General features: G+C 41.7%; 1 protein-coding gene across 7 annotated transcripts in view; it reads left to right on the forward strand.

Annotated features, from left to right (window-relative positions):
- Mettl16 (methyltransferase like 16) overlaps positions 1–14,043 on the forward strand; it is a 56,041-nt gene that overhangs the window by 8,696 nt on the left and 33,302 nt on the right. For 4 of the 7 annotated variants that reach the window (XM_006533998.4, XM_006533999.3, XM_006534001.3 and 1 more), the window contains exons 3-5: positions 4,548–4,747; positions 8,045–8,185; positions 12,693–12,808. In XM_006533998.4, the coding sequence (XP_006534061.1) occupies positions 4,548–4,747; positions 8,045–8,185; positions 12,693–12,808 (457 nt within the window). The remainder of the gene's footprint in view (positions 1–4,547; positions 4,748–8,044; positions 8,186–12,692; positions 12,809–14,043) is intronic. The other 3 variants (XM_017314719.2, XM_030246249.1, XM_006534000.4) reach the window with 1 other exon arrangement.

Here is a 14,043-nt window from a genome sequence, read left to right on the forward strand (position 1 = left end):
AGGCTTGTGTGGCCAGCTTTTACTCTATCTCCGGTGAATGGGGAGCTGAGGATAGGGCACTCAGGGAAACTGTTTTCTCTAAAAATAACCATATTTGCTTTTGGTTATCTGATATATTTACTTACCGTTTTAATTTTTATTAGTGTACATGTGTGTGATGTGTGAGTGTTTGCAGGGGATTCTGTGGCATGGACACATTTATCTATTTATCTATCTATCTATCTATCTATCTATCTATCTATCTATCTATTTATTTAGGTTTTTTTGAGACAGGGTTTCTCTGTGTAGCCCTGGCTGTCCTGGAACTCACTTTGTAGACCAGGCTGGCCTTGAACTCAGAAATCCACCTGCCTCTACCTCCCGAGTGCTGGGACTAAAGGCATGCGCCACCATGCCTGGCGGACGGACACTTTTTTTAAAGGCAAGAGGATAAACACATACACTGGAGACAGGCTTGCTTTTTAAATGTCTACTACCTTTGTAAATTTTTGTTTAATTTTATTTTTTATGCTTATACCTGTGTGTATGTCTCTATGCCACATGTGTTCTGGTGTCACTGGAGGACAGAAGAGAGCTCAGATCTCCTGGAACTGGAGTTTCAGACAGTTGTGAACTGCCATCTGGGTGCTGGGACTCAAACCCAGGTGCTTGGAAGAGCATCCAGTGCTCTTAGCTACTGAGCTGTCTCCAGCCCCTCCAGAGGACAGCAGATGAGGGTCAGTTCTTTTCCCCCCCATCACTGATTGTGTGAAATTGAACTAGGTCATCAGGCTTGTGTGACAGATGCTTTCACCTGCTGAGCTATCTTGCTGGACAGTTTTTACAGGAAAAAGAACACACAGTTTATTATATGCTTCATGCGTAGGACTGTCAGTTTGGCCTATGCAGAAGGGATCTGCTATGTGTAGGTATAGGGCTGAGATGGCCACTGTTGACGATATGATCCTTGTCTCTGCTCTTTCCTATATCCCTCACTGCTTTGTTATAATGATATCAGACTGCTGCAATTTAATTTTAGGTTTTGTTTTTCATAGTACCCAACTCCATAGCAACAGCCTGCTGTTTGTGTGAGCTCTGTTAGTTGATCTTGAACATAGGTGAGATTAAAAACAAATTTTTGTTTTTAAACCAAAGACTGACAGTGAAGGTGGGTTGTAACTGGTCACCAGTGTTCTAGCATCTCGTCGATGATCCAGTGATGGAGAACAGTGTTGCAGCAGGGCTGACAGCTTTGATGTTCATTGACACATTTGAGCTCAGCTTCTTTGGTATTAGAATTATTGTTAGGTCATCCTTGTAGAGTGGAAATGCGTATTCTCAAACTCATTTCTAGAGATGATAACAAATAAAGTACTGTAGCCAGGTAGGAATCATTCTGGGGAAGCCAGGAGCCCGTTGACAATAGGCTGTTTTGTGAAGCTGCATGTGTTAAAGAAACAAGAAAGACTGGTGGGATGAATAAATGCTAATTTTCACGTGAGAGCTAATTTTAGTTCCTGGGCCTCCCTGTGATCTTGGAGATGAGAATAAAAAAGAACTTGCCTGTGCTCAGGATTTGCAGTGTCCCAGGGTGCTAACGTGACCTAGATATTTAAGCAGTGAAGTTGTGTGACTCGACTTTGCCCTACAAAATATTTCCAACACTTGGACTAATGTCTGCCTTTTCTTAGAACTAAAAAAGGAACACTCAGTTTTGTTAATAGAGTCTTAGAGTCAGCTTTCATAGTTTCCACTTACTCCCTTCACTAGTCTTCTCTCTGCTTCATATACAGTGATTTTGGTGATAGGTTCTGTGCTTTCATTTATTAGACTGGGGGTGGGGGGGGGGAGAGAGAGAGAGAGAGAGAGAGAGAGAGAGAGAGAGAGAGAGAGTGTGTGTGTGTGTGTGTGTGTGTGTGTGTATAGGATTGCTGTTGGAGGCAGTCTTGCTCTATACCTCTCCCTGCTTCACATTCACCCTGAAGTTCTGGATGGCTTTGACCTGGCAAAGATCTTTCTGTCTCTGACTCATAATTGAGAAAGCAGGTATATCCTTCCATGCCTGACAGTAGATTTTGTGCAGTTGAAGATCAAACCCAGCGTTCCTGTGCACACTCCGTGAACGCTGTACCATGGAGCTATACATACCTAACCCAGCATATTTGTATTGCAGGGGGAGGTCAGAGAGACAGGGGCACTTTTTAATAATTTAATTTTTTTGAAATTATATAAAATATCATCATTTCCCTCTTTCCTTTCCCATGCACCTCTTGTTCTCCCGCAACTTCATGGCTTCTTTCTCTTTAATAGTGGTTGATGTTGTTTTTGGTGGTGGTGGTGGTGGTGGTGGTGTGGTGGTGGATGTGTGTGTGGTATTTTTGAGACAGAACTTCATGGACTTCTGATCCTCCTGCCTTCTCCTCCCAAGTGCTTAGATTATGGGGATTCACCACCATGCCCAATTTAATGTGGTCCTAGGAGTCAGTCTAACCCAGGGTTTTGTACATAATATTTTCACTTCTACTTTTTTTTTCCTTTGCAACAGGCAGGGTCTCACTATGTAGCTTTGCCTGGCCTGTACCTTACTATGGATCAGGTTGACCTCAAACTCAAGAGATCTGCCCACCTCTGCCTCCCCAGTTGATGGGATTAAAGGTATGTGCCACTGTGCCTGTTAGAAAATGGAAAATTTTAAATACACCATTTAGACGTCTTAGTGGGAAAAATTACAGAAAGTCATCAGTTCTAGATAGTATAATGGTCATATGGCCTGTGTGGAAAAAGGGTGGGATTGAGAAGCTAGGCCAGTCAGTAAAGTGCTTGCTGCACAAACATGGTGACCTTAGTTTCCTTCCCAGTACCATTGTGAAAGCCTGGTGCACTGGTGTATTCCTATAATCCTAGTGCTGGAGAGGCAGAGAGGGAAGATTCCTGGTGCTTGAACTCTAGGTTTCTGGTGAACCTGGAAGAGTGGTAGCCATAGCTCTATATATGGCATAGTGCTATATCAGAGCATGGTCCCTTACTGGCTGCTCAGCCATGAACTAAGTTTGTTTCTGTCCACAGATATAAAGACCTTGTGTCATTTGATTATTTAATGTTTCTTTCCCTGAATTGTTATTTTGAAAGCTATTCCTGGTAAATTCCCTAGATTTGTAACTCTGGATTTTCACAACTGGGCTGCAGGTATCATTGAGAAGTTGTAAGGCAGTAATTAAGTTACTGTTTATGCTCTTGAGAAAATGCTTTCAAACTTTGTTTTGGGAGGAGCTTCTAGGTTATTAGGTTCCTTTAATTTCTAAACTTCTACATTTGAGAATTTAAGACTTTACACATAGTATGATAGGATATTAGATTAGGCAATGTATTGGAATAGGATATGAATGTTTATTATTTTACTTGAATATAGATTTCTTTGGTGTGTAGGATTGAATTTTATTTTTATTTTTGGTTTTTCAAGACAGGGTTTTTTTTCTGAGACAGGGTTTCTCTGTGTAGCTCTGCCTGTCCTGGATCCCACTCTGTAGACCAGGCTGGCCTTGAACTCAGAAATCCGCCTGCCTCTGCCTCCCGAGTACTGGGACTAAAGGTGTGTGTCACTACTCCCCAATTGTATTTCTGTCATTGAAGACGATGACATTAGCCCACCCTTTTAATGAACTTGGTTGGTTCCATAGGAGTAAAATAGAATATTTTGTTAAGTTTTTTTTGTTTTTGTTTTTAGAGATAAGGTCTCTTTTACATGCTCTGGCTGGGCTCTGGAACTCAGTATGTAGACCAGGCTGGCCTCAAACCTAACAGGCCTGTTTCTGCCTCCTAAGTAGGGAGAGTAAAGGTGTGTGCCACCACGCTTGGCTGTTACTATTCCTGAACACTATTATGCTGGTTTTGTTGTTGTTTTTTTTTTTTTTTTTAAGGCAGTTTCCCTGTGTACTTTTGACTGTACTGGAATTCACTCTGTAGACCAGGCTGGCCTCGAACTCAGAGATTCACCTGCCTCTGCCTCCCAAGTGCTGGAATCAAAGGTGTTCCCAAAATGACCTGGCCATTTCTTCCCCCATTTTTGAGTGTGTTTTTGAAGAATATGTTAGTGTCAATGATGTTGATGATAGCTTTAAAAAAAAAAAGCAAACCAGCATTTGTAAAACACTTAATATGTATCAAGAGCTGCATTCTTTTCAGAGTCTCTTACATGGCACTGATGTTGGAACTCCTGCCTTAACAGCTGAGAAAAGTGCCAGCCAGGTCATGGCTTGTCCAGAGTTTAGCTAAGACAGAGACCAGACAGGACTTGGAGCAGAGGCCCTCTTAACCCCTGTGCTGCATGTACAGATGCAGTCTTTCTGGTTGATAACTACACTGCTTCTCATAGGCTGTGAAGTCTCAGGTACCCCTGTGTATCTGCTGTTGTGCTGAATGTTAAATGTCACTTTACATGCGTGATTTCTTTAGGAAATTCAAATGGGCATTGGGTCCTTGGTGTAACTGCTTGATATGGCAAAAGTGCTAGCTAGTGTACCTAGTGGTGTATATTAATCAGTTTTGTGTTCTTTTTCTCTACTCCTCAGTCTTAATTTTAAAGACCCCGAAGCAGTCAGAGCTCTGACTTGTACTCTCCTGAGAGAGGACTTTGGACTTTCTATTGATATTCCTTTGGAGAGACTAATTCCCACAGTCCCCTTGAGACTTAACTATATTCACTGGGTAGAAGATTTGATTGGTCACCAGGATTCGGACAAAACTACTCTCCGAAGAGGAATTGACATAGGTAGGTGGTTCTTACTTCCATAGGTTTTGCATTCTCAACTCTCCCTAAGCTCTTCTAGCATTAACTGGGAAAGCAGCTTTTATTTGGTGCACATGGAAGTTTCTGTCATTGGTTTCTTTTGAGAGGGGATGTCCAGGTAAGTTAGGGAGCAAGGAGGTTAGAGAAGCGTGGAAGGAAGAAAAGGTCCTGGTTTACTTAGCTTTCAACTTTTTACCTTAGCATCTGTGTTGGTTGGGCATTGTCTACTCTGTTATTAAACAACTTTTAATTAAACAACAACTTCTTGTTGTTGTTATTATGTTTTGAGACTTTGTAGCCATGCAACTAGCTCTGTAGATCAGAGCTGGCTTCAAACACACAGAGATCTTGCCTCTCTGCCTACTGAGTGCTAGGATTATAGGATTTAAAGGCATGCACATCATACCCAGTTCTAAGGCGCACCTCCCCACACTGTTTTATTTATTTATTTACTTATTTACTTTTAATTTATTTTTTGTTTTTTTTGAGACAGGGTTTCTCTGTGTAGCCCTGGCTGTACTGGAACTCACTTTGTAGACCAGGCTGGCCTCGAACTCAGAAATCCACTTGCCTCTGCCTCCCAAGTGCTGGGATTAAAAGGCGTGTGCCACCATTGCCTGGCTATGTTGTTGTTGCTGTTTTTTTTAAAGATTTAGTTATATATTTTATGTATATGAATACACTATAGCTGTATAGATGGTTGTGAGCCTTCATGTGGTTGTTGGGATTTGAACTTGGAAGAGCAGTCTTACCTGCTGAACCATATCACCAGCCCTTCTGGTTTTTTTTTTTGTTTGTTTGTTTTTTTGTCTTTTTTTTTTTTGAGACATCCTGACTGTCCTGGAACTAGCTGTGTAGAGTAGGCCATTGCTCTGCCTCTGCTCCCAAATGCTGGGATTACAGGTGCATGACAGCTTGCTTTGTCATAAATACTTAAAGTCTTGGCTTGGCCTAACAGAGTTTCCATTGTCTGGTCTTTACCCTGCTCTCTAAGCCCTACTTATGTGTTGTTGTTTCTTTTGTTTTCCACACTTGTCTTGTAGACCACCAGGCCTTTTTGTATGTTATTTCCCATGTTTCAAGCTTCTTTCATCTTGATCTTGTTTGTTCCCATTAATACTACACTTGTCATGGCAAGTCTGCTTTCTCTGACCTTAAAACCTAAGAAAGGTTACTTTCTTAGTTATGATACATGGTTAATATTTTTTAATTTGTCACTAGACTACAAACTATAATTACAATAGTCTCTCCAGGCCTAGCAAAGTTGTTGGATAAATTCATTATTTATATAATATATACTGTAGCTGTCTTCAGACACACCAGAAGAGGGCATCATATCTCATTACAGATGGTTGTGGGCCACCATGTGGTTGCTGGGAATTGAACTCAAAAGCTCTGGAAGAGCAGTCAGTGATCTTAACCACTGAGCCATCTCGCCAGCCTCAAGGCATTATTCTTTTTAACATTCAAATCTAAATACTTGGTGTGAGTTAAGCACTGGCCACCTGATGGAGTTCAGTTAAAGCCCTTACCTTTATATTCATGGTGGAAGATGGCCGATGTGTCCTAGGAAGGCAGATGCCAACTTGACCAGTGTGGTGGCAGGTGTTTGTGACCCTGGAACTTGCGTTATGGCAGTGGGAGGATAGCAGGTTGTAGGCCAGTGCTGGCCTGGGCTATGCAGTGAGATCAGAACTAGGGAAGGAGGTGGGGGAAAGGGACTCTAGACTATTAGGTACTAATTGCATTTTAATTATGCCCCAAACCCACTAAAGTAGCACTTGGGGATACACGAGGTTAATGGATTTTAGTTCTTCACAAGGGGCAAAGCTTGCTGAAATCATAGTCTTTCTAATTAGGGTTCTATATAAATTCTTCCCCCAGACTCTCATCAGGTTGCTCTAATTCTGTGACTATGCTTTCCATTTTTATTTATCATTATAAGGATTATTACCCACTTAACATGTCATTTGGCTTTCTGAAGATATCAGAATTTCAGAAATCAAGTTTTTGTCTTTAGAATTGAGGGACAGTGTTAGAAGGGTAAGAGATGGGTCTTTGACCTGGATATTTTCCCTTTGCAATAAGGAAGGGTTTGTTGTTGTTGTTGTTGTTGTTGTTGTTAATTTTCCAAAGCACTCTAAATGACTCTAGTTTCCTGGAATGCCCAGGCCCAAATAATTGTGACTCTTGGGGAGCTGGCTATCCTCTTCCTTCCGCGCACCTCCCAAATCCCCAATGGAATGTTTGCATGACAGCATCAGGGCCAGGAGACAATGCCATGGCTGGCAAAGAGGTTAAGTAATGCAGTGTTTACTTTGGTCTCTGTTTCTTGTTGAGAGTAGGTCATGAGGAAGTGATGGGGCCTGAGGGCTTCAGGAAGCCCCTCCAGATCCTGCAGAGCCACAACGGAATCAGGAGAAGCAGCCAGGAGAAACCCTGGCTTTCCTTCCCTTGGATGTACTCACTGGAATCTAATTGATCCAGATTTGTTAGTGATTGTGAAAGCATCATCTGGGGCTGGAGCGAGGCAGACAAGTCCACGGTTAGGGGCTCGACATGCAGATTTAGGAACAAATGCTGGCTGTTGAAGCTGATTTTTTTTCCCCTCCATGAAGCATTGACTTCTCAGTATGTCTTTTGTACCTGTGCTAGGGCTGGTTAGTGTTTGACATGACTGACATTCTCCACAACCACAGGGAACTGGGGACACGCACGCACGCACGCACGCACGCACGCACGCACGCACGCACGCACGCATGCCTGTTTAGCTTTTTGAAACTGAACTGTGTCTGTCTGCATGTTTTGTTTGTTTTCCCCCTTGAAACAGGGTCTCACAATCAGTCTTGCTGCCTCTGCTTCCCAAGTGTTAGAATTACAGGTGTGGGCCACTACATTGATTTGCTGTGGAACACTGGTGTTTTAACAGGTACCATTGTATTGAAGAAATTACATCTTACATGGGATGTAAAGACTTTTATGAGTAAATTAAATTTTAGAAAATAAAGTGTTTTGGCCACTTTGGGTTAATATCCTGTTTTCCTGGGCCTTCAGTTATCCACACTTCATTTTACACACAGCATACAAGAGTAGGTGATAAAGGTTTCTGTCCTCTAGGAAAGTTGTTCTCTGAGTTATGTGTGAAATGGGCAGTGAGCCCAGCAGCCGCTTGTGAGTTAAGCTGTGGAAACCTGAAAGAATTCTTATGAAGAAAAGGGGTTTTTATTGTTCTCACCTTCCCCTCTCATATGGGATGTGCTCTGAATTTTTATTTTCTAGGTACTGGGGCATCCTGCATCTATCCCTTACTTGGAGCAACCTTAAATGGCTGGTATTTCCTGGCAACAGAAGTGGATGATATGTGTTTCAATTATGCCAAGAAAAATGTAGAGCAGAATAACCTATCTGATCTCATTAAAGGTTGGTTCCTCTAAATAAATAGTCCTTCAAGCTTCATTATTAAAAGGTCTTTAATAGCTAGGTGGTGGTGGCGCACGCCTTTAATTCCAGCACTTGAGAGGCAGAGGCAGGCAGATTTCTGAGTTCCAGGACAGCCAGGGCTACACAGAGAAACCTTGTCTTGAAAATCAAAAAACAAAAACAAAAACAAAACCTGTCTTTAATATAACATGCATTGCTATTATTATCATCTTCTGTGGGACTTTTTGTTTGTTTGAGACAGAGTCTCACTTTCTAGGCCAGGTTGACCATGAACTCATAGAGATCCACCTGCCTCTTCTTCCCAAGTAATGGGATTAAATGTGTGTACCACCATGGCCCAGCCTCAGACATTTTTTTTCAAATGCAGTTTTTCTCTCTAATCTATGCCATGAAGTATAGATTGCCCTGAGATTTGGGATTCTTGCATAAATCATGTGGCTGAGTTCTTTGCTCCATCTAGATAGAAGTCATTGGTAGATAAGGTTATTGTTAGGCAAGGAGGATCAGGCTGTGAGTTGGGCAGCTTTTGTTTGCCTCCCAAGTTTGGCAGTAGTGAAGGGGAGCAGTAGGTATGTCCTCTAGTGTCCCTCTCAGGTTCTTCAGCTGGCTTTCAGAGATCCTTAGTCTATCCTCACCAGCCATTGTGACAAGTCATAGTCCAGTGGTCTGCTGACAGCGTAACACGACTTGACAGCTCTCTAGAACTTGCAGACCAGGGCTTGCTTGCATTTGCATTTTTATGTAACCTAGAGTCACATAAAAATTTCTCAGGCACCGGTGGTCATGAGTGGTAAAATCCTAAGAAATCTGGCCTAGATTTCATCAAGGATGGTGGTAGCACAATACATGTCTGATATAAATTGTTTTAACCAGCTCTGCCTGTGGCTATGCCTGCAGAGCTGAGGCAACTACTGATAGTTGTAATTTTGTCAATGCATCAGTGGAACACAGTTCAGGGTGGCTGGTGCTGATTAAGTCATCATGGTAACTAGGGAGAGCCAGTAGCTGTTACTTGAGTTACATTATCTTATTTCCTGACCTCTTTGGTTGTTTGCTGGAAAATGAACAACAGGAAGGTAACTGTCTGCATAAATTTAAGGTAGGTCTAGTGTAGTGGCACAGGTTATCTTGGCCACTTGGGAAACTGCGGTATGAGAATCTATAAAGTTCACCAGGTCTATGACTTGAGTTCAAAATCAGTTTGTGCACTTAGTGAGACCCTGCCTCAAAATTAAAAGGGCTAGGGATTTAGTTCCTTGGTAGAGCACTTGCCTTGCATTTGTGAGGTTCAATCCGAAGTACTACAAACAAAACAGAAGTTTTAATGACTTAGTAGCACTAATACTGACTTTAAACTATGTTTTAACAGTACATCACATCTGTCCATTGTGCTAGAGAGGGAGAGTTCCCTTCCTGTCTCATTCAACCAGGAACTCCATCTAAACTTTAGAATCAGCTTGTTAGTAGCTAAAATTTGGGAGTGGTTTTTATGTCTTGTCTTGGTTTGGTTTTCTTTCTCTTTTTCCTTTCATCAGTTCCTTTGTGTTAGGGAGGCTGGGCACACAGCTGCAATAGTGTGTGTGTAGAGGTTAGAGAACTCATAGAAGTGGTCCTCTCTCCACCAGAGGGATGGGTTAGTCCTCTGGTTTGTGTTTCCAGGTGAGGTTGACACTCTGCAATCTGCCTCCATGGTGTTTGCATTCTGAACACCTCTTGTGTTTTTTGTTTTTGTTTTTGTTTTTGTTCTTTGTTTGTTTTTTTCTTTTTTTCCTAGTGCTCATTCACTGAGTGCATTTTTATGATAACCCTAAACAGTGCTGAATCTTGTGATAGAGACAGTACATTTCACTTAGATGAGTTTCAGTGAGTTAGCAGTATCTTTGAATTTTCAATAAAAGCACTGTGTATGTATTGGTATTTAACCTGCATTTATGTATGTACCACATGTGTACCTAGTGTCCAAGGAGGCCAGAAGATTGGGTCAGATCTCCTACAGACAGTAGTGCTTTGCCATGGGGGTGCTGGGAATTGAACTCTAACCCTCTGGAAAAACAGCCAGTGTTCTTAACCTAGGCACACCCCCCCCAATTATTTATTTATTTATTTATTTTGAGACATGTTTCATTGTGTAGCCTTAGCTAGCCTGGGAATATCTGTGTGGACCTGGCTAGTTTCAAACTTGAGAGATCTGTCTTGATTAGAGGCTTGTGCCACTACACCTGACCAATAATGTATATTAAATCAATTAAGCCAAACACACCAAAGATGAGGTTATATGTCCAAGAGGCTTGCAGAAGTTGTACTTGTTCTTTACTTCCCATAGGAATTTGTCTTTGCTAGTTCAGTGTTCATGGCAACTTTATAGACCATCGCTACCATGAATAATGAAAAATAGGTATTGGCAAAGTTTTGTGTCTGAGAGTGGGTGCACATGTGCATGTGCCTTTGGAAGCCTCCAGAAGTCTGCATCAGAGTGTTCTTCAATCATTTTCTACGTTATTATTTTAAAATAGTTTATGTGTGAGTGTATGTCTCTGCACCCCCTAGCAGAGGCCAAAAGAAGGTGCCAGTCAGGGCTGGAGAGATGGCTCAGCAGATAAGAGCACTGACTGCTCTTCCAGAGGTTCTGAATTCAAATCCCAGCAACCACATGGTGGCTCACAACCACCTGTTATGAGATCTGATGCCCTCTTCTGGTGCGTCTGAAGTCAGTTACGGTGTACTTATGTATGATAAATAAATCTTTTAAAAAAAGAAGAAGAAGAAGAAGAAGAAGGTGCCAGTCAGTTCCCCTGTGATTGAAGTTATTGGTGGGTGTTAGCTGAATTAATTCTCTTAACCATTAAGACATATCTTCAGTTCCTTCATTGTATTTTTTGAGACGGGGTCTTACTGTGAACCTGGAGCTCAAATGATTCAGCAGGATTGCCTGGCCAGCAAGCCTCAGGGGGATCCTTTCTTTCTCTGTTTCCCTAGTGTTGAGGTTACAGGGGTATGCTATCATGCCCAGGTTTTATGTAGGTGCTAGGGCTCAAATTCAAGGCCTTAGGGTTATATGTCAAGCACTTGACTGACTCGAGTCATGGCCCAAATCTCTGGGCACAAATTTTTTTTGGGAGGCACCTTTCTATTCTTTATTTTAAAAAAATAACATATAGCTAGCTAGCTGGGGTGGTGGTATACTCCTTTAATCCCAGCTCTAGGGCAGCAGAGACAAGTAGATCTCTGCCAGTTTGAGGCCAGCCTGCTTTACAGAGTGAGACTGTCTCAAAGAAAGAAAAGAAAAGAAAGGAAAGGAAAAGAAGAGAAAAGAAAAGAAACCAACAATAACAACAACAAAAAAAATAGGGTCTAGGGAGCTGGAGAGATGGCTCAGCAGTTAAGAGCACTGATTCCTCTTCTAGAGCTCCTGAGTTCAATTCCCAGCAACCACATGGTGGCTCATAACCATCTTTAATAGATTCTGATGCCCTCTTTGGTGTGTCTGAAGACATCAACCGTGTACTCATATAAATTAAGTAAATAAAGCTTTAAAAAAAAAATATAGGGTCTAAGTCTGTAATTCAGGCTGGTCTTGATTTCTCTATCTTGCTTCCTCCTATGAGTGCTCAGATTATAGCTACGTGCCACCACTACCTGCTAAATTATAATATTTCAATTTTAGTGTATAGATATATGGTAGAACTAGTCCAACTCTCCTTCATGGTTTATGGCCATCCAATATTAACAGTTTTTAATTTTGTAAAAAAAATTTTTATGTCAATGAGTATTTTGCCTGCATATGTGTCTGTGCACCACATACATACCTGGTGCCTTCAGATGTCAGAAGGAGGTATTGGCATTTTTTGGAACTGCAGTTTCAGATGGTTGTGAACCATCATGTAGGTACAGTGAGCTTAACATGGGTCCTGGAAGAGCAACATGTGCTCTTCTGCTCCCTAGCTCCTTGTAAGTGATGTTTTTGTTTTTGTTTTCGAGACAGGGTTTCTCCGTATAGCCCTGGCTGTCCTGGAACTCACTCTGTGGACCAGGCTGGCCTCGAACTCAGAAATCCGCCTGCCTCTGCCTCCCAAGTGCTGGGATTAAAGGCGTGCGCCACCATGCCCAACATAGTGATTTTTTAAAAGTTGGATTATTTTAGTTTTTAGCAGAATGAACATAAATTTATTGTAGAAAAGTTAGAACTCTCAAGAGTAGGAGGAATTTCAGGAGAGAAACCTCTTGTTTTATTAAGCTGCATTTTACTATGGCTCTTTAGGAAAGAGCTAACACTTTTTCCAGCAGTGTTAGCACAAGTTGTTCAGAGCAGCACTGATAAACTTGATGCGTCTCCATTGCTGCAGGTCTGCCTCTCACTGGGAAGGAGTGAAGGAATTTTACACACAGGCTTGCCGTCATTTTCCTTCTTGGTTGTGTATTGTTTTGTGCACTTATTTAAAGACATTACAAAATAAGTAGTAACTAACAGGCCTTGTCATCTCCCTAGTGGTGAAAGTGCCGCAGAAGACACTCCTGATGGATGCGCTTAAGGAAGAGTCTGAGATAGTCTATGACTTCTGTATGTGCAACCCTCCCTTTTTTGCCAACCAATTGGAAGCCAAGGTACAGTACCTTTAAAGTTACCAAATGCTTAGCTAGCTTTTACATCATTGCAGAGATAAGAACAAAAGGCAGGGTTTTTGTTTTTTTTTTTTTTAGAGTCTGTATAATTTAAAATGCTGTTGGTTTGAGGCATTTGTGAATCCAGTACAGATAGACTTCCCAGTTCAACAGTTAATTTCTGTAGCTGAGAAGTTCAGTTATTAAGGCTTCCGGAGCAATGTGGTTAAGGAATTTATACTATCATAAAAGCCTAGGCTTTTGTTTTTAATTTCCTCTGGTCTAATTGTCTTTTTCTTTTCTTTTTAAATTTATTATATGTGAGTACACTGTAGCTGTCTTCAGACACACCAGAAGAGGGCATCAGATCCCATTACAGATGGTTGTGAGCCACCATGTGGGTGCTGGGAACTGAACTCAGGACCTCTGGAAGAGCAGTCGGTGCTCTTAACCTTTGAGCCATCTCGCCAGCCCCTCTAATTTCCTCTTGGCTCTAGCCTGCCCCTCTGCTATTTTTTCTTAGGCTTAAAACTTTTTTTTGAGACAGGATTTCTCTGTGTATCCCTTGTTGTCCTAGAGCTCACTCTGTAGATCAGGCTGGGTAGGACTTGTGCTACCACTGCCCAGCTAAAACCATTTTTAAACTTTAAATTTATTATTTATGTGTCTGAGTGTTTTGCCCGAGTGAATGTTTGTACACATCATGTGCCAGGAACCTTCAGGGACTAGCCCTTGGGTCTCATGGCTGTGAGCCACCATATGGGTGCTGGGAGTGGAACCCGGGTTCTTTGGAAGGGCAGCCTGTATTCTTAACTACTGAGGCATCTCTCCAGCGTCTAAACTTTGAACTTTTAAACTTGGACTGAGCTTGTTAGTCTAGGAACAAAAATTGGTATTTTTTGTCACTTAATAGTAAATAAATAGCTGAGTGTCGAAAATGTTTTTCTGGGGCTGGAGAGATGTCTCAGTGGTTAAGAGCACTGACTGCTCTTCCAGAGGTCCTGACTTCAGTTCTCAGCAACCACATGGTGGCTCACTATCTGTAATGGAATCCAATGTCTGAAGAGAGTGACAGTGTATTCACATGCATAAAATAAGTAAATCTAATTGAAAATGTATTTGCCTTTAGATAATGAACAAAATCTATTGGATAAAATAAACTGGTGTGGAGACCTGTAATTCCCAGTACATTGGAGGGTGAGGCAGAAGGATTGCAAATCCTAGACTATTTCGAATTT

This window comes from Mus musculus, chromosome 11 (genome assembly GCF_000001635.26).
Source record: "Mus musculus strain C57BL/6J chromosome 11, GRCm38.p6 C57BL/6J".
Lineage (NCBI taxonomy): Eukaryota > Metazoa > Chordata > Mammalia > Rodentia > Muridae > Mus > Mus musculus.